The 20,733-nt window shown below is 36.9% G+C and overlaps 3 protein-coding genes across 5 annotated transcripts in view; 1 reads left to right on the forward strand and 2 right to left on the reverse strand.

Moving 5' to 3' along the window:
• LOC113503171 (flotillin-2) overlaps nt 1-20,733 on the forward strand; it is a 247,890-nt gene that overhangs the window by 183,964 nt on the left and 43,193 nt on the right. For both annotated transcript variants that reach the window (XM_026884998.1, XM_026884999.1), the window contains exons 2-3: nt 17,397-17,491; nt 17,804-18,005. In XM_026884998.1, coding sequence (XP_026740799.1) covers nt 17,397-17,491; nt 17,804-18,005 — 297 coding nt within the window. The remainder of the gene's footprint in view (nt 1-17,396; nt 17,492-17,803; nt 18,006-20,733) is intronic.
• Nucleotides 1,054-4,658, reverse strand: LOC113503157 (glucose dehydrogenase [FAD, quinone]-like). Its single transcript, XM_026884978.1, has 3 exons — nt 2,946-4,658; nt 2,221-2,451; nt 1,054-2,012 (listed from the first exon to the last, which is right to left on the reverse strand). The coding sequence occupies exons 1-3, from the start codon at nt 4,470-4,472 to the stop codon at nt 1,224-1,226; spliced, it is 2,547 nt and encodes an 848-aa protein (XP_026740779.1). The 5' UTR covers nt 4,473-4,658; the 3' UTR covers nt 1,054-1,223.
• On the reverse strand, nt 5,082-14,904 carry LOC113503161 (glucose dehydrogenase [FAD, quinone]). 2 transcript variants are annotated; one of them, XM_026884984.1, is made up of 5 exons: nt 13,866-14,904; nt 9,599-9,678; nt 7,775-7,916; nt 7,179-7,349; nt 5,082-6,750 (listed from the first exon to the last, which is right to left on the reverse strand). In XM_026884984.1, exons 2-5 carry the CDS (start codon nt 9,668-9,670, stop codon nt 5,240-5,242), a joined length of 1,896 nt encoding a protein of 631 aa, XP_026740785.1. In that variant the 5' UTR covers nt 9,671-9,678; nt 13,866-14,904; the 3' UTR covers nt 5,082-5,239. The 2 variants fall into 2 exon arrangements, with proteins under 2 accessions (XP_026740785.1, XP_026740784.1); XM_026884983.1 differs by lacking the exon at nt 13,866-14,904 and having other exon boundaries at nt 9,599-10,215.

Raw genomic sequence — 20,733 nt, forward strand, 5'->3', positions numbered from 1 at the left:
CGGATGCAGCTTAAAACCAGTGTTTGATAAGGAGTGAATGCCTATCTGACCTTCTAAACCCAGTTACCTGAGCAACACGGTATCCCTTAGTAAAACTGGTTGTCAGACTTTCTAGCTTCTGACTACACGTCACTCATGCTACTGCCAAAGTCGTAACGTTTAACGTGCCGTCCGAAACACGGAGAAACTCGTTACGAGAAAGATGGTCACCCATCTGCGGACCGTCCTTATCAAGCGTAGCTTAAACTGTGCTCGATCGACTTGCGCAGTTGCAGCTTACCAACGCGCTCTTTTAAAAAACCATGTAAGTCTGATATCAAAATAAAAAAGAGAAAAATAATAAAACCAAATTTTATTTAATTTTACTTCAGTGTGCCCATCTCTTTAGAGGAAATTATAGTTGTCAACAGATAACCTTTGGCCAAATTAAGACCGATTTACATAATTTGAACACATCGTTTATTATGTATTGATAGCGTATGTTCAAACAAATTATTATTGCTATCGCTCCCCTGGTCCACACTTTCAAATTTCATGATTTCTTTTATGTAACAAATAAAAAATCAATTTTAATGTCTGCGGCTCTGGACATTGTTGTTTTTTTCTTTACATTATTTTCGCCTGCGGTTCAAGGGCATTGTATCTGATCTATCCTACTAATATTTTAAAGGTAAAAAAAAAATTATGGATGTTTGTTACTCTTTCAGGCTAAACGGATTCCGACGAAACTTGGTTTACATATAGTTTTTAACCTAGATTAACACATAGGATTTTATCCCGATTTTATGTGCTCGTAGTCGTCGATTTGTTGCGCGCGGGCTCGCTGGCTTCAGCCGATCGAATAGCGATGGTTGTGAATATCTTTTTTCTTTATGAAAATGTTTCTAGAAACTATAAAACGTACTAATAATAATGTACTAATAAAAGTTATTACTTTTAATTAGTTATACGCGTTGTTAATGTATTAATGCCCTTAAAAAAAATAATTAAAATGCAAAATAAAAGTAAATTGCTACTATTTCTTTATATCTATAAATAACATTAATACACACATTTATTTTAAACAATTTATTTTTATCATTTTCGTAAATATAATTCAAATGTTACGTAACACTCATCATTTACTATCATGTCTTAAACTTACAACAAAAAACGAATGATAGATTGCTATAAAAATATTGTATCCTTAAATTGATATTAAAACTATTCTCTCCACATTTTCGTTATAAGAGTACATCATATGTATACCCATTGTCTTCGTGATGGAGCAAAATCTTACAAGTCTTGCCTCTGGGGGTCATTGCTTCAAAAATTTCATAATAAGGGTGTATAGGGGGGTGTCGAAACTGCTGTACATCATTGTAGTACTGATACGGCCATCGCTGCATAGGATAATCAGTTTGTGGAGGCCTTGGCAATAATAAAGAAGGATCAATTAATGAAATTCTAGGATTTAATTTTCTGTTTCTGCATCTCACGTCGTTTCGGTCTTGATTTTGGATGCGTATCGAATTGTGGATAAGTTGACGTAATATGTTATTTCGGTGATTGTAAAAAAAGGGATGTCTGGGTTTTTGATGGTATTTTTTAGTGTTAGATTGCACATTAGTACTGGGTTTTAATACATAGGGGATTTCAGTTGATTTATTGCCGGTTTTGTCAGAAAGTGGACCTCTTTCTGGAGTTTCTTCTGGTTTTTTTCCTGGGTTTGCTGGTAATGTACCTTTGATGTCTAAGTGGGGAAATAGATTGCATGTTTCGTGGAACAAGTTTGGTGGATTGTTCAGCGAGATTTTCGTCGGTTCCGTATCTTTCGGTTCCTTGCCTGTCGTGGGTTTGTTTTCCCGGTACAGTGGTGGGCATGTGACGTCACTGGGATTGTTATACCAGTCTTCTTTGATCATGTCAGCGGCTTTCTCGGCGATCATGATGATGGGCGCGTTCGTGTTGCCGCTCACGATGGTCGGCATTATGCTGCCGTCGACCACACGGAGGTTGCTTATTCCGTATACCTGAAAATATTGGTACCAGTTTTTTTTTAAGTAGGCAGTACTACTGAATGTGGGAAGTTGCTTTGGAAAATATATTAATTGGTGTTTTCCCTGATTTTGGCTATTTCTATTTCGTTCGATTGGAGTTATCTTTGCAAACTGTGTTCAATCGTAGTTCAAAACTTTAATTTTTCTTTTTACCATTAAACCCAGATTTGGGTAAACATACCTTCAATCTCGGATCAACCACAGCGGCGGGATTCTCAGCTGGGCCCATAGCGCAGGTCCCCACTGGATGGTAAATGGTGAGAGTGTGGTGGCGCGCCTGGCACTCCAGGTGCTCGTCAGACATGAGCTCGTGTTCTGCACAGCCAGGGTTGCGCCGCGGGTTGGGTCGCGCGTTCAACTCGCGGAGAGCTGGCTGCTCCGACAGCTGCTGTGCTATCCGAGCTCCTTCGATCTGGAATATAGGAATAACTTAAATTACGAGAAGTAAATTCTAGATTTTTTGAATATCAGGTTGACAGGGTTAAAATGTATTAGTATCAGCACGTAGTTCTATTCATTATTTTTTTTAAGTTGTATAAGGAAACTGTGGCCAAAGTTGAGAGAAAACAAACATGCGTTTCTCTTGAGTCATACAACTTTTTCTCTGCAAGTAGGTTAGTTAAGGAGTATGACTTAATTACGTGGTTACCTATTTACCTACAACCCTACATTTTACATTATTTGAGTTTGACCTCTTCACTTCCGTGACCTTACAGCAATTATCTTAATTTTTACTTTCGATAACGCCTTTATATCAACAAAAAAACTTATCTACTGTTAAAAGTTAACTGCTTGTTTTCGATTGTAATTTGTCGCAATTTAAGTTTATCGGGCTATTTAAAGATAATGTTTGTTTTGACAACATTTTTCAAGGTTTGCTTACGTTAATCGATCGCTATTACTTACCATTATTTTGATGTCTTGTGGGTCGGTGTAGTAGTTAGGATAGATCAATGGCGGCGAGTAGGGGTTCGTATCTCTCAGCTTTAAGTATCCGCGACTTTTTGGTCGCAGTAATAGAGGGACGACGGAAAATGACGAATCGTAGAGAATTTCTTCGTAAAGCTCTGCATAAGTGTCGTCATTCAAACCGTTTGCTCGTTTGCCGAATAACCCTCCATCCATATTGTCCGCCGTCGGTGCTATGAACAGCTGCACGTCTGGGTAGTCTTCAGTCGGGTCCTGATACTTCGTGTTCACAAACGCCATAGCCTCAGCCTCCATCATACTGTACAATGGGCCATTCTTATTTACGCTGAAGTCAATCAAACTCCCTAAAGATACCACAGTGTTTAAATTAAAACAATAATCTGTACCGTTCTTGTAAGGGTTGTCAAATAGAAACGAATGTCCTCCCATTGCGACGTGATCCTGTAGATTTCTTCCAACTCCTGGAAGATTTGCTATCGGATAAATGCCAAGTTCCGTTAAATGGTCAGCGTCTCCTATTCCTGATAACATCAATAGCTGTGGCGATTGGATCGCTCCGGCGGAAATTATTACTTCCCTACTAGCTTTGACGATCTTTTCTTTTCCTTGTTTATTAAATTTTACCCCGTAAGCAATTTGTTGTCCGTCTATCAATACCTTTTCTACCATCGAATGAACACTTATGTGAAGATTTTCCCGTTTGGATGCCGGACGTAGGAAGGCTTTGGCTGTGCTACATCGAAGGCCGTCCCGTAGTGTAGCTTGAGAGCGAGTGAACCCAGTTTGATATTCTCCATTTACATCACGGATCATGTAACCCATTTGTTCACCGGCTTCTAAAATTTTCTGTGTGATCGGTTGCTCGTACGCAAAATGTTCAACGGTCAACGGGCCTCCAGTTGCGTGGAAAAAATCTTCGCTATGTTCAGGTATCCTTACGTCTTCAGATTTCTTAAAGTATTGCAGAATATCGTTATACCCCCAACCTATATTACCCATGCTTTCCCAATTATCATAATCACGTTTATTACCTCGTACATACAACATTGCGTTCAACACACTTGATCCACCGAGCACTTTACCGCGCGGCCACAAGCACTTATTATCCACCATACTTAAACAGTAACTGCCGCTGGGTTCCGTAACAAATTGCCAATCGATCGACGATGTTTGCAGTGCTGGGAATATCACTGGCACTTCTGATAACACGTTTTCATCTTGTCCTGCTTCTAGCAATAGCACTTTCCACTCTGGATTCTCGGAGAGACGATTGGCCAGCACCGCTCCTGCGGAACCGGCGCCGACTATGATAAAATCGTAGCAATCGTACAGTTCTTCAAATGGATGGTCTCTGACGCGGTTTTCTGCATCTTCTATATCTGGTCTGTAGAGATGTATAGCCATGCGTAGAACTATGAGGATGCCTAGGCCAGGTAACAAACCAAATGTGATTCTGCTGTTGGACAGGAGCCCCCTAAGTGACGTAGTACCGGGCGCCGACATGGTCCCATAATACACAAATCACAGCTGCACCCAGACTGATATGGGATCAAATTGAATGGGGACTGATTCAGCAACTCGGATTAGGCAAGTTATTGTTTATACCCATTCTTTGTACTGTGTCATGTTCATGATATTTTTACACAGAGTAGTGTAATAATGTGTAAATATGTATTTTTTTTTCTTTTTTATGTAACTAACTATTCGGCTTTCTATTTTGTTATAGAAATGTTATACAGTATTAAAGAGTTACTAAGATGAATAGTGTCTGTTATTTCACGCTTTGATCAATATAAGGCTTAAGGCTTCTTAAATTAAACAAAATATAATGCATTCTGTAAGTTGATAAAGGGTTGTAGTCTAAGTAATGTAATAATACTGTATTGTCATTGTATTCTGTAATATGTACAATTTATCAATGAATTAATGTAAAAAAAAAATAAGTACAACATGACTAAAAAGTAAAAATTTAATGTCGTACGGATTTAGTTCACTACTCTGTACTTTACTTATCGTATCACAATTCATTATTGTCAGCAAATCAGGCTCAATGCACGTTATGACATCGTTGATATATGACCTAGAAAATATGGCTCTATTAAAACCACATCACACAATAAATAATAATTTATTTGAATGAGTTAATAATTTACAAAAGCCCGCCGGATTCTGGTAAAAATAATCATTTTCCTACACGGCCTTGAGAAGAATATTTACAACCACATTCACACATCCATAATACTGATAAACACTTGTTTGTACATTGAAACTTAAATATAGTACCTAGAGCTGCGTCGTCTCAACCAGAACTCTTTGATCATGTCACTGCCTTTCTCCCCAATCATTATGATGGGGGCATTCGTGTTCCCGCTCACTATATTAGGCATGATGCTGCCATCGATGACCCTCAGGCCTTTGACACCGTACACTCTCAACTGGTGGTCTACCACCGCTTCAGGGTCCCAGTAAGGACCCATTTTCGCAGTGCCCACAGGATGGTATATGGTAGTCGTGTACTGACGTATCATACACTCCCAGTAAGCATCCGAATACCTCAATATGCTCACGCAAGCTGGGAACACGTGTTTATTTAACATTGAACCAACTTTTTGAAACGCTCTTGTTCTTGAAAGAGCTACCACAATTTTGACGCCTTCGACCAAAGTTTTAACATCCAGCTCGTCTGATAAATAGTTTGGGTAGATATATGGATAGTCGTAGGGGTTAGCGCTGCGGAGCTGTATGAAGCCTTTACTTCTTGGACGGAGCAACATAGGGATAATACTCCACACATCCATATTATTTATAGGTCTGAACACTGCATCGTAGAAGGTATCCATAAGACCGTGTATTTTACGTAGTTGTTCTCCTCCGTCGGAATTCGTTGAGCCAGATATAAAATGGAACTCGATATCCGGGAAATCGTCGGTTGCGTTTACATATTTAGTGTTAACAAAAGCCAGACCTTCGACACCTCCCATGATGGTCAGCGGACCCTCACCTAACATGGCGTACTGCATCAGCGGACCTACTGAGTAAAGTCGATGCTCTACAATAGAAATCGGTTGGTTAACCATGAAGGCTAAGCCGCCTAATCCAATGTGATCCTGCAGGTTCCTACCAACTTTTAAGTTATTAATCAATGGTATTTTATGTTTGTTCAATTCTTCTGCAGGACCAATACCAGACAGCATCAGTAGCTGAGCAGAGTTTATTGTACCTGCTGATAAGATGACTTCTTTACGAGCTCTGATGCGATACACCATCTTCTTACGCACAAATTCGACACCAAAAGCTATTTTGGTTCTTGGGTCGATCATGACTTTTGTGACATGCGAATGCATTGATATGTGTAGGTTGGGTCGGTCTTTCGCTGGTCTCAGAAATGCTTTGGCAGTGGAACAGCGGCTGCCGCGTCGTACCGTGCCCTGGGCTACCATGAAACCTGTTTGATTCTCCCCATTGATGTCCCTGTTCATGTAGCCTAACTCGAAGCCCCCGTCTATGAAGGTAGAGACGAGTGGCGTTTGGTAGGGCGCTTCAGACACGGTCAAATACCCTCCAGTACTGTGATATGGTGTTTGGGCCAAGTACGGGTTTTGATTGTCTTCGGACTTCTTGAAGTAGTAGAGCACGTCTTTGTAGCCCCAGCCCTTGTTGCCGAGTGCCTCCCACGCGTCGTAGTCCCTCCTATTGCCTCTTAAGTACAGCATATAGTTGAGAACTGAACTCCCACCGAGAACTTTACCGCGTGGCCAGTTGCATCTTCCTCCTTCCATTGCTAAAAGCAGGAGTAAATCATTAAATAAAAATGTGAGACGTGATTTCTTTGTAAAGAATTCAATGAACTATAAAGCAAAGTTAAACATAAAACAAAGTTTATACATTTATTAGCGTAATTATTTGTAATAAACCAAAGTTTGTGTTTGTTGATTTTAAATTAAGATTATCCTTATATACGCTACGTACGTAATTAAAATGCTATAAATACACCTAATAAAATTAAAATTAACACAATGTAACATAAATATCCTTTAGGGCAAACACACAAGTGTCAACAGATCTTTAGTAACGTTAAAATACGAAGGAAATAAATAAATAGTAAGTTAAATAGCTCTCCTAATCTCTGAAAATAATTTTCCGTTTTATTTAATTTTCATTCTTATTTTTGATCCCACAAAGATTATAATGCTTTGGCTCTAAAGTTACCTAAGCAGCTGGTTCCTGAAGGTTCAGTCTTGTACTGCCAGTCGAACTGGCTCTGCTGCAGGTAGCCCGCCAGAATAGGCACCTCCGTGAGCTCCGTCTCGTCACCTCCAGCCTCCAGTAATAACACCTTCCAATGGTTAACCTCTGATAGACGATTTGCTACCACTGCACCTGTAAAGTTATGCAGATACATTGATTGTATGTTGTTTTATAACTTCAGTATACCACGACGTGCACTCATAGCCGAGTGGTTGAGGTCACCACGCCAAAACCACTGTGCGCGACGTGTCGCGGGCTCGATCCGCGCGTCGGACAAGCATTTTTGTGTTATCTACGAATACTTGTTAAGAATCTGGGTGTCTTTGTGAATGTGACTTGAATGTTTGTGAAACACATCACGACACGAGGATTAAATTCCTTAATTGGAAAGTCGCTTTAAAAAAATCGGATCACGTTTCGTATAGTGCCGTTACATTCAGTTATCAGTGCATATATTATATTCAAAAGTGAAATGCGACGTTATGTAGTGTTCTCAAGCCCTTGATGGCAAAAAACATCTTTTAAATGATCAGTAGAGAACCTGAATACCCACTGACCAGCGGAGCCGGCGCCGACGACGATGAAGTCGTATTCAGGCAGGAGCGCGTCCCCAACGTCCGCTGGCCTGCCCTCCGGGTCCTTAGAGTCGAACCTGTAGTATGCTATAGCAGCCACCAGCATCGGGATGAATAGGGCCACCTGAAATAGCCAACAAAATTATGAATAAAAATCATGGTTTTATAGTCATGGTTTGTGTTCCGTATTGGGCTTCGTGTGATTGTATTGTTTTCGATTGTTAAAAACATCGTCTAAAGTATTTTTTCTGCTTCCAAAATGGTAATCCACATTTAAGCGTGGTAGAGAGGTTAGAAAGCATGCTCTCTAAGTCTCACTTGTTTCGTTAGTATTGCTTTTTTATTAATATATTGTTTTATATTATTTTGTCTCATAAATATGTACACAATATATGCTTGCCGGCTAATAAAACTACCTGTTCAAATCTAAATATTTGTGAGAGACAGGTGCCAGATAGAGGTTTTTGAGAAATAACTGTGTTATTCATATTTTACATTACTTACACCTTTACATTATATCAATTCTATTTACTAAATACTAATCAATTTGACAAAATATAATTAACAACAATATTTTTCATCAGCAGTGTTGTTTTAATTACACTTGAACGCATGGAGTAACCATTAAACAATAAATTATAAATTCATGAACATAAATTACAATTTTGCATTCAAGTGTCGTATCTATAATTAACGACAATTTAATACAGTGTTGTATTAATATAAGGTAATATTTTAGTTCCCGGGTTTTTAAACTGGAGGTTATTTAAAGATGAAGATGTCATTGACAAGTTCAAGAAACCTTTGTTCGCATCCTCGGAGTTAAACAAAAAAAGAGCGTCTGCATAAAAAGGTTAAGCATTTAGTATCGGAAGGCGGAACTGGTAATCATAATGACGGCTCGCGTGCTTGCAGACATGCCTGCAATGACGTATAACACATTAACAAGCGAACCGAATGAAGTAGGTTTATGTACAAGTGCGTACACAGGTTTGTGTAAGTACTTGCACGCACACACGCGTTATTTGTTGTATGCACATATTGTGTTTTGGTTCTCAGTATGCATGTGTTTTAGATCATAGATAGATATGTTGCAGTGGTTAATATATTTTATTACTGTACCCCAGGTACCCCTGCCGTGTAACCTGCTTTTAAACGGGGATCTTTTTATAATCAATTAAATATAATTACTATAACAAAGGACGTTCTGATAGTTACTATGGTTACTTCTCGTGAAAACCACGCCGCGCGCCGCCCGCGGGCCTGTCTGCTACAATCGAAAATAATCCCACGGGGACTTCATTAAAGTTATAAACTAACTGTGCACTAAGTTTCTAAATCCATTTAGTATAATATTATAAACTACATCTTTTATTATATGTGTAGTTTAAATATACACACACAGGGGCACAGGGGCACACAGGTATCATATTTCCATTCAATACGCAGACTTGCCCTTGGGGCACAGAAATTACTTTCTGCAATGATTTGCATAATGAAATCGCTTTGCGATACGATACAATCAAGTACTTTTATAATTGCTATAAAGACATGAATTTAATTTCTATGATAGACGGTATGATTAAAATTAATTCTCAGTTATAACATTAAACCGAAATATACCATTTAAAAATTAATGAAGTGTGTCATCGATAGTTTTTAACTCTTCAGTTGTATGCCCATTGGGGCGTGTCGCTGCGTGTTACGTAGAATATGTATCGTATGTACATGTATACATAATATATGTATAGTATCGTATGTATATGTATAGTATCATATGTATATATACGTATCGCATGAGGTTACCTGCGAGCCAGCCGCCGCAGCGATGGCCGTGCCAGACAGCACGTCGGCAGCCGCTGTTACTATAGAACTCATGTTCAATCCTGAAAAAAATAAAAGAGAATATGCAATAAAAAAAAGGCAAAAGAAATTTAAGAATTTCATCGCCTATAAAATGAACAAACACTGTACACTGCACAGAGATACAGAACAAATTGCTTCTCCGATTCAATTTGGCACGATACAGCCCTAGGTAGAAGAAATGGAAAACGAAAATAAGGGCTATATATTAGCAGTACATAATCGTTATAATTTTCAGTCCTATATGTGTAACCTACATCTGCACATAGGCCTTCCGTTGTATCATACTCATCACTTATAAATGACTGTTAAAAGGAAAATTTCTCATTGCTTATCCTTTTGGTGTTTTTTTTTTTATTTCTGTCTTAATTCAATTCATTTATGAGTCGGCTCTATGAAAGCTAGAGAGAACTACATAACCCACAGTAGGTACTTAAGTTTCATATTATCTCGTATAATATGCGTCGACTAATAATTCACTCCCTGTCCTGTAGGTATTTCAATTCCTTTCCTTTTCCGTCTTTTCAAGAAAACAGTTCATAAATTTGTTTTAGATTTTTTTCCTAAACCCTTTGTATGTAAACCTCAGTGTTCGACTTTAACTTGAACGGTTTTATAATATTTGTGTGATAATGTGGAGAGTAGTAGTAAATTCACCATAATGCAGCCTATTTATGTCCTTTCCTGGAGTTCAAACTATCCTCATAGCCCATTCAAAATCTCATTAAATCTGTTAAAAGCGTCAATAACAAACTCATATTATCATATATACAAACTTTGAATAGTAAAAGTAAAATACATTGTCATGATAATTTTCTCTCAAAAAATTGCCTTCATTATAAAACGACACTTGGTTCACAATCCCAGATATCTGTACTACCGTTACCTGATGAACCTGCGCGTGCGCACGAAGACTTAACGGTTACGTTGACACACTTCACTTACATTTTTAACTTTAAGTACTTAGTAAAAGTGACAACTGTATTCATGAATGACGCACATTTGAGTAGCGTTCGCTGTCATGTTGACTTTGTCATTGTCAATTAAAATATAAAGGGAAATTGACATTTTAGGCCCCACTTTGCTAAGTATCGTACTCCGTGCGGTGAATGATCTTTAACAGACAAAAATTGTAAATGAGAAAGGATATATGTGCGAAAGCGTGTTTGTTTGTATGAGTGTATGTTTGTTACATCTTCAAGCTTAAACGGCTAGAGTGATTTTGACGAAATTTGGTGTGGAGATAGCTGCCAACTTGAGGCTTTGTGAAATTCATCACATACGAGTAACTTCCTTTAATTCGATTGATTTAGAAACGATTTGTTTCTACGCCCACAATAATTTTTATTTCTTATTAACTTAATTTTATTACGTGAAATGAAACTATTCTCTCTTATTTTCAACTGACGCTTTTTACTTTGAAATAAAATGTTTTTAGACATATGTTTTTAAACATAGTATTAATGTATTCAATGTTTCCTTTAACGTTTTTTTTTTTGCGAAAAGCATATAAACTGTTGAATAAATAAAAAAACAAATTTCCTGTCTATTATAAAGTTTTATGTTCTCTATAATTTATTTGCTATTCCAATCCATGAAGTATTTAAACAAATGCAAAGTAACTGTTATTTAATAGACGAATATATTATAGCAAGCTGGTTTATAGTTACAGCGATTAGATTTCAGGAACCTCGGAATGGTTATAAAAGTACAACCACGCAACAGTTTCACCTTCCGTGTGATAAACTACCTCCTTTTTTTCTGAAGTCGGTTAAACCCATGCTATGATGTCAGTCTTCGTATTTCTTGCATTGTAACTGAACCCACACTTTCATCTCTCCTAAGAAACTGGTTCCGTATGTCTAGATTCATTGTTTCACACGAAAATTCAATATCAATCATTTTTTTTTCGGCTTGAAGCTGTTCATGTTGAACTATGTAGGACTTTAAACTTTAATTTATTGGAATTGGGTTGTTATTGGCTTGTAATTGATGTTGTTACAAATAACTTGAGTGCAATCACTTGTGTTATTTCGTGGAGAAAGATGTTAAGTGATGTTAATAGTACAGATGGTACTTCATTGAAGAATGTAGATGTATTGTAGACATGTACGACTATTTTAAATAGTGATTTATACTTACTCTACACTTTTATACTGATTCTACATAATTTTGTATCTGATATTCGTGAAACTGTTAAATGGTTGCCGTACGAAAAATGTACCTAATTATTTCAAAATATTTTTTCTTTTCAGCTTATGCACAAACGTATCTATAATTTTAGGAAACCAGTGTACACTAATAATAATATCTTAGCTTCTATTTTTACAATAAACTTAATATTCATTGTTTTATTTAAAGAGTTGACTTTCTCAATCATAACATTATTTAGTTTAGTTTAAAACAATATTGGTCACACATCGAATTCTTGACTGACCAACCTAATATATTATAGTTTGGTTGATGTAGGGAAAACTTAGTCTCAGACCTTAAGATAGGCGACTGTCGTGGCTTACATAAGATTTTTTCAGTGTGGACCCTTGGAAGTATCTTAGGTCAGCCAGTTTTCTCACAATGTTTTCCATCACCGTTTTAAGGAAAATTTCTTTGCGTTATAAACCTAAGGCCGTTCATTTCAACATCCAAACCACTAGACTTTTACAAGAAGAGTCATTTGCTAATTTCTCTACCGGGAAAAAGGATCATAGCTTGGAGTCAAAAATGGTTGCGAGATTTGTATTACCTGATGTACGAAAGGTCTTGCAGTACAATTTAAGAAAGTGTATCAAGATGACATCGTATGAGGCCAATACTACCTCATTCATGAACGCATACAGCGTCTCCAGAATATTAACTAGTTCCGGAGAAAATAAACCTCGTTATATAACTGCGTGCTGACCCTTTTGAAGTCGCCAGAAACGTTATATCATACGAATTTAATTATATTATATTGTACTTAGAATTATAATTCATGTTTAATATGCCAAGTGCCTTTAATATGCAAAAGCCTTGCGAAATGGAACCGTTTTTGGGACCGTTTATGACCCCGTTTTTTGAAGTTGACTTATTATGCTGTGTATTGTTTTATGGCTGTATTGCTAAGGTTTAGTTACTTAACTAAATAAATTGACACCAGCCTATATACGTCTCACTGTTGGGCACAGGCTTCTTTCAAAAAATAATTGGTTGGGTTGCTGATTTTAGATTCTGAACCGTGGTAGATTATCACAATGATAAAGAAACTAAATAAAACTTTAAAAAAGTCACATTTGTACTTACTTGCGTTGAGAACGTTAAAACACAAATAAGACAGTTGAAAACGCACTATTGAAAATAATGTATCATAATAAAGCTGAGGAGTTTGTTTGATTTAATTGGATCTAATAGGAGCAGAGCAATGACGAAAACCATTTCAAAACCATCGAGAAAATGTGTACACTCTAAAACTATTATTAATACCATTTTAAATCCCTTACTTCTATAACCACAATTTATATTCTACGCAAAAGCTAGTTTGTATATCATCTTAACACTCAATGATTACAAAAATTTCTCGATCAATGAAAGTTTAATAACAGTTTCAGTCCAATTACATATTAAAAGCAAATTGTAAGTACTAGATAATGACTGTGGTTAATGATCATCTCTTAATGCAACGTTAATTCGCGTTGAACGAGCTGTTTATCTGTAGCGTGATAAAAAACATGGCAGATACATTGTAACGGTGTGGTGGCCTAAGTAGTACGTGAAGTGTAAAGGTTTAGAGGGGTTGTCTGAAAGGGTTACCGTCGTTCCGATATAGAAACGGGAAAAAAAGGAACATGGATTTTAGTCAGTGTTATGATACTTTTTTTTCGTTCTACTCAAATCGGGAGTAGTAATGAGGCCCCAGGAAAAAAATGTGTAGGTTGGAATAAGCGAGAATGATGTTAGCTAGAAAGGTAGGAAAGGCAAATGCTTTTGACAGAAAAACAATGCTCAGCAAAATGTCGCTCTTGGTTGTCATCCTGTCATTATGAGGAGAAAAAGGCAATTTTAAACGTCGCTTAACTAAGTGTTACTTGCAAACGAGGAAACCATACAATCAAAACTGACGTCAATTGTTTGGAATAGTCAAATAGTTTCTATAGATGGTGTTCCAAACAAGCAATTCTGAGAATTCAAAGCGGATTTATTCGTAGTTGTTTACAACAAAAGCTTAGTAACTTACGTTCAGTCAATTACACTTTCACAACAAAACATAATACACAGAAAGCTTTTCTTTTGCACCGAAATATTTGACTGCACTATTTACTAGAACGAGTAACTGTGCCTCGCTCCTAAACACTTTCCCTCGAGTTCGATATCGTAACGACACATCACTTTAAACTCGATATTTTGTTAAAAACACTTGTTGTTGTTTCTTTTCGAAACTTCTAAGTCTTTTCGTGTACTGCCTCTTAACTGACGGGTACTTTCTTCGACAGTTGTATGTCAACTCCCGCGCTATGGCCGCGCCAGAGAAATGGTGGGAGACAGGAGTTGTGACGTCATTGCGTTATCTAAGTGTGAATGCAGCCTTTTTGATTATAGACTTTATGATTGTTCCTTCTATTATTAGGAGGGAAGGGAAGGGAAATTGTCACTTCGGTTCATGCAAATTACTGTGAAGATTGAAAGATGTAAAAAGTTATCGGTTGTATGTAAATCAGTCATTTGTTTTTTCTTTTTGTAAATATTCTAGACCATATCGCGGTTAATAGGACTCACTTGCGATTTCTATTGCTTCTTATCTGATATCACATAAATGCCATGGAATTGTGTTTTCCGCTTCTCACATCTCATGATTTGATGTTAATAACAAAACATAATACATACATCATAATATAATGTACGTTACGTGATTGGAAGATTTTACAATTATTTCTTTATTTCACAAGTTAGCATTGTTTGTTGTTTTTACATTAAATCTCTCATAAACTCTCTGGTACCGAGCACTTTTACGACTTTAACACCGTTTTTTTGTTGTTTCTTTAACCATTCTACAACTTTCCTCAATTTAGGCATTATAATTCGGAATTTTCGAAATTGTTCCACATAATGCGTTCATTGGTTTCATCGGAATTACTGTCGGTAAAACAACGAGTGGTGCGATGTTTTTGGGTCGTGACACTTTCTTTGGCGCGGCGTGCGTGACTGTCAGGCCGTCGGCATGCCAGGATCTGGGCACTAATTCTGCTATTTACAATGGCCGACGATTGCATGGAAACAGGATAAAAATTTTCAATATTCGTATTCTTTTAAGCATTGTTACAACAAAATATTTTGACAGAGACTGTTCCTCCCCGTACTGAATTTCTTATTATTGTGTTGTGCGAATAGTGTCATTTTAATCCACTTTCCATTAATTATTCGACCATTGTAGACAGCAGAATTGGGGCCCTTGGCATTGTCGCGTGCCCTAGGGGCACGGTCAGTCTTTTCAAAGTTTTGGTATTTTATAGTTAGTTATATGACGACGGATTTAGGTACTTTGTTTCCGAATGTTTTGGTGGCTGAAAAAACCCTAGGTGAACTGTGGCTACTTATACAAAAGTGGAGCCTAAGTTAAAACCGCTGAGGCGTTAAGGGCATATCTATAATAACTTATTGTTGACTTACGGTTCTTTTTTTGGTACAAACAGAATCCTTAAAGAGTGTTTTGTAAATACAGAAACAGCGTAAACAGGGGTACAGTGTGTACACTGTACAGTAAAATGTAAATTATTTTTATTGTTATTTGTCACGCGCAGTTTCGTGAAAACTTTCTTTTGAAATTTTTACAATTGTTTCAGATTTTTATAATATAGAAATTCAGTACAAATAAAAAAAATAAAAGAAGTTATTCTTACTAGAGAAATGTCATTAGATCTAATAGCAATTTTATTGCATTAAAATTAAATTAGCGATGTAAATTTTCTCCCAGGACCGGGAACCTATTGAAAGTATGTGAAAGTAACAGAATTATAATAGAATCAAGTTAATTTCCTTGTTTTAATGAGTCATGAAGTAAACCTGCTAGGATGCTAGTAACTACTGCGCTGGAGTTGCTCCGGGATCTACCACTGCCTATAAAACTAATACTGATGGAGTTGTGGAAATGAGATGCTGCTCTATAGCGTGTAGTGTTCTTTCTCGCTCCCTCACCTGTAACTATCTTACTTTGGGAAGTGGTATCAGGTCCTCAGCTCCGGTCAGTTACCTAGCATAACGGATGAAAGTGAATTTGGTGTCTTGTGAGTACGTAATAGAGTAATAGACGGTTCTCGAGCCCTACCACAACTAAATATGTAGTTTTATAGTACGTACCGGTAGAAACAAAAGCGGAGGACAGACTATATATATCCGATATATAGATGTGTGAGGTTAGATAAGGTAGCGTTAGGCAACGTTTTGAATGGTAATTAGGGTATTTAGTGATTGTATAGAAATTTTATAAAATACTAGAGAATATTCGCCTGTTTCCAACAGAGGTCCGCGACGGGCTAAGTTGATTGATGTATTGAAGTATTTTTGCATAATCCAACATTTTCTATTTATCGGTCATCTTTAGTTGCTTCTTGTACTTTTAGATGTATTTCACTGATTTCGATACTTACCTCATATTTAATACGATGTCAAAAAATCTGTGCCTTGTGGAGAACTTCTTGAAAGAATTGTTTTCCTTTTTTTTGTTGAAATTGTTATAGATTGTTGAATATTATATAATAAATTGACGATCCCATTTTTGAAAAAAATTGGTTCTGTTTCGAATAATAAAAATCAACTTTTGAAATAATACGTTGAAATAAAAATTTGCTCATTGCTGTTTCGCAGGCATTAAGACCTCTACCGATTACCGTTGGTCATTTTTAATTTCAAACGATGAACAAAACCTCAAAATCTTTCATCGAAGACAAAAGCACACAAAGTCCTAACTCATTTAGAAAGTTAAAGGAGTAACGCGTGACGTCAACGGGACACCAAACCTGTTATACAACACTTGGAAAGCCAGCCCGCTCCTTGAGGTTACCGCCCTCACGACAATACGTTAGAAGATCTACACAACATACAAAATACTCTCTTCTATTTTTTGCTCCTTTTTAATCCTTGTGTCGCTGGGTTTTACAAACATTCAAGTCACATACACTACTAAACCCAGAACAATCATTTGTAGATCACACAAATGTGTGTCCACTGTTGTTTGTAGACACATTCTAAATAATTATCATCGCAGCTCTTTACTTTTAAAATTTCACTGTGTGTTGACTCGTGGATCGAACCCGCGCCATGTCGTGGGTCTGGCGTGGTGAAGTACCAAACGGCTATCCGTGTAGTCAAATATGTAAAATTATTTTTTGCTAGTATTTTCTTATATTAAAAGAATGCTATATTCTTGGAAGATATTCTGCAAATACTGTTACCCAACTTCCGCATGATTCAGACGTTTTACCCAAAGATCATTTTACAGAACTTTCTAAAACCCCAATGACTAATTGGAATAAAACTATCGAACGAACAAACTTAATAAAATGGAAAGTCTGAATCGACATGAGACAACTTTATAAAATGATTTGCGTATATTATGATCAAAGTATACATAATGTTAGTATTTTCAATTAGTCAGCGTTACAAAAGATACATGCATTCGGAAATTTTGCATCAATGTGTCAAAAGTTTCTTCCTGTTTCGTCTATACCTACATAGATTGCCATCTACATTGCAAAATGTTTGTTGTTCACAGGCGGGTGCTTCGGGTCTATGACAAAACGCACCATCGTGGGCGGGTGGGCGTGGGCCTGGTGGCTCGTCACCGATGTGCAGAGGATCTCACTGGAGGTAAGTCTTCAACTATTACCCAAAAACTCTGCCCCTTTGAGTAGCTAAAGTACAAAAAATATTTCTCGGTGATTTTATGCGAAATGCCCATTGCAGACCTCATAAGACATTGTAAGATATATTAAAATTATATACAAAAATTTTGAACTTACAAATTCAGTTATCTGCTTTGTCTGTTTGAAAAAGTTTCAAATAAGAAGAAACAACGGATGAAAATGTGCAATACGTACTAAGGTGTATTTTTTAATACACATACCACCTAAGCATTGAATGTCTAAATAGAAAAATAAATTGAATGTATTTCTCCTCTAGGTGATGACCCTCAACCCAATGTGCGAATACGTCGAAACAGCACAGGGTGTCCCGCTCACGGTGACCGGTGTGGCCCAATGCAAGATCATGAACGAGGACGAACTATTAACAACTGCCTGCGAGCAGTTTTTGGGCAAGTCCGTCAAGGAAATCAAGATGACGATACTGCAGACACTCGAGGGACATCTTAGAGCCATCCTTGGTAAGTTTACAAAAGAATATTTGACTCTTTTCAGCGCCATCTATCGGTGACCGGTATTAGTTATCTATCAGCGCCATCTTGTGTCTAATGACGGTACTTATTACAAATGAATTCGGTGTGTTTTCATGAGAGGTCGCTACTTATGGAACTTTACGAGTTTGAAATCAGTGGAAAATGATTCTTCGGTATTAAAAATTCCGTGTGATATTTTATATTAATAAAGTATTGTTAATTAATTAATTCAATACTAATTTTAAATATTGCGTGCGTGTTCGGGAATTTCTCATTGGGGTTTCGGTATATGACGTCATTTTCATGTGAAGTGATGTATATCACCTCGACGAAAATGATTAGGAATTATAGGAAGAAACTGAACATATATGAGTAATATTTCCTTCCTTATATCAATGTCCTGAATATTTCGTGAGAGATATTTCCTTGACCGTATTTGTTGACGTCTGCACCACAATAGGTGATCACTTCTATATCTCATAACATATGCATGTTTTGCCCTTTACATTTCCTATTCGCTTCCTGTTCCGTTCTCTACCATCTACTACGTAGGAACATAGGCAGTACTGACATTATGGTTCATTCGACTTTTCATACCAGTCTCCCTGATACCTTTTCTTCCACTATCTTGTAGTCCTATAAAGCCTTTGTCTGGCTGTTTTGTTCACAATTCCTTCTATCACCGATTGTTTTTAATTTTTTCAACTAATCCATTTGTTTGATGTCTAATTTCTCTAAATGTCGTTATGGTAAAGAAAAATAAGGTAATCTTAAACTTAAGTAAAATGCTACAAAACTAGTTACACAGATACGCAATTAAAAATGACTAAAACAACTATACCCAAAATTAATAATACCATCACTTATCCAACATTGACAAGCGACCCTACCCTTTAGCCGTAACTTACTAATTAATTAAGGAAAACACAGTAATGTCGACATTGTATGCCGAAATTAAATTGTTGGTCCTCCTGAGACTCTGTTCCAATAAGCCGCTTGTATGTTGTCGGTATGTAACGGTCACACCCGGACCGCCGCGCCCCGGTTACTTGCTGACATCACTCACCCTTTACATTGTGTCATTTACTTTGTGGTTGTTCAAGGACAAAGCAATTAATAGGCTATTTGTAAAAAACATATCAATAACAATACCTTAAAAAAATATCGATTCCTACGATCAGGCTACTGTTCTGTTCTCTCTTAGGCAAATATAAAGGCTGGGGGTGTTGTTAGTCGACGAGAATCCGAGTGTCCTCGGCGTGGGTTGAAGTCATTAGCTTTTCACCCCGTCAAAAAGGTAACTGTTCTGTCTGTTGGTTTCCATGATCTTTATCAAATCTAGGTACAATATACCTATATACTTGTAGATAGATAGAGACACGACAGGCGTCTGTTTTCCGTCCCGAAAAGCCTGTTATAACTGTTCCAATACTCTAGTTGGTCTGACAGAGACCTGAAAGTAAGCAAATGATGATAACGACGCACTTGACCGCACTGCATGCGCACGCGCCGCCTTCGCGCCGCGCGCCATTCCGTCATTAGTCAAGAGTGTCTATAGCATCTCAAATATTATTGTATTAGTATTAATTTACTAGTTATTTTGGTATTTTCATCGGTAACAGTGCCATGGCTACTCTTAAATTGACCCTATTTTTATCATTCATTATCATTCCTATTTATATGGTCGCGGTCTGTGTCACGAGTCCGACTCGCACTTCACAGGTATTATTTATGTATATGGTGCAGGTCAAAATGTATTTTCATTTTAAATAATCGACTAAAAACGTGTTTACAACGACTTCTACAAGACTTAAACAAACTTCTTTTTATAAATACTAGCTGCAATCCGCTAATAGATAGATACTTTTTCTGAAAAAAAAAACATCTGGTTTGTCTTAAAAAGCTGCTTACGAGAAAATTCCGCAAATACACCCTCGGCAAGCTCGTTAACGATTCCGTCTAACGAACAGCCTTCTTTGTCTTGATTCGATGTCGCAATACTCCAATAAATTATGTTTATCCTGGATACTGCTTACACTTCAAGCAAGGCTTGTCATTGTGGAATAGAGAGAGTGATATACGCTGTATAGTGCGCCCTCTCTTTTCTACTGCGCATGTATTGTACGGGTGTGGTGGTAGGCATCCCTGTTAGTTAATCTGATGAATAAGCGGTTGGTCTCGAGATCGGTATTAGAATCAAATTTCAGATACTTATTATACTAATTGATAAGAAGAAAGATCGTTTACTTTTGATTTTATTAAAATTAAAAAAAATCAAATTCGGTCCTCCGCCTATCGGTAAGTGATAAACTGATACTTACTTTAAATTTGGGTTTTTGGTCTAACTATTGCTACTACTAACACATATTAGTTACCCATTTAAAGCAATAAGAAACAATATTTTTTTTTTAGTTGAAACCTTTTCTATATTATTTTTTTTACATTTTAATAGACTATCCTACTTCCGACTAATATTGTAAACGAAATTTTGTATGTACATAATGTATGCTTTCGCGCAATAAACCGCCGAACGGATTAAGACGAGACCTAGTAAAAGATAGTTTTTAACCAAGATTAACACATAGGATACTTTTTACCCAGATTTTATATTCTCGTGGGACCATATTAACGATGCGACCTATTTTCTTATACCTAGGTATACAGCTGTTTAACTAAGAACCACAAAAAACGAAAAAACACATCTTTACTCATTCGT

This window comes from Trichoplusia ni, chromosome 18, assembly GCF_003590095.1.
Source record: "Trichoplusia ni isolate ovarian cell line Hi5 chromosome 18, tn1, whole genome shotgun sequence".
NCBI classification, from domain to species: Eukaryota; Metazoa; Arthropoda; class Insecta; order Lepidoptera; family Noctuidae; genus Trichoplusia; species Trichoplusia ni.

Coding starts and splice junctions, on each gene's coding strand:
- LOC113503157 (XM_026884978.1), bottom strand. CDS start 4,472: ATGTCGGCGCCCGGTACTACGTCACTTAGGGGGCTCCTGTCCAACAGC. Junction 2,452..2,945: donor CACAAGACATCAAAATAATG/GTAAGTAATAGC, acceptor CCTATATTCCAG/ATCGAAGGAGCTCGGATAGC. Junction 2,013..2,220: donor TGGTTGATCCGAGATTGAAG/GTATGTTTACCC, acceptor CAATATTTTCAG/GTATACGGAATAAGCAACCT.
- LOC113503161 (XM_026884983.1), bottom strand. CDS start 9,739: ATGAAATTCTTAAATTTCTTTTGCCTTTTTTTTATTGCATATTCTCTT. Junction 7,350..7,774: donor CGTCGGCGCCGGCTCCGCTG/GTCAGTGGGTAT, acceptor ATAACTTTACAG/GTGCAGTGGTAGCAAATCGT. Junction 6,751..7,178: donor TTCAGGAACCAGCTGCTTAG/GTAACTTTAGAG, acceptor TCCTGCTTTTAG/CAATGGAAGGAGGAAGATGC.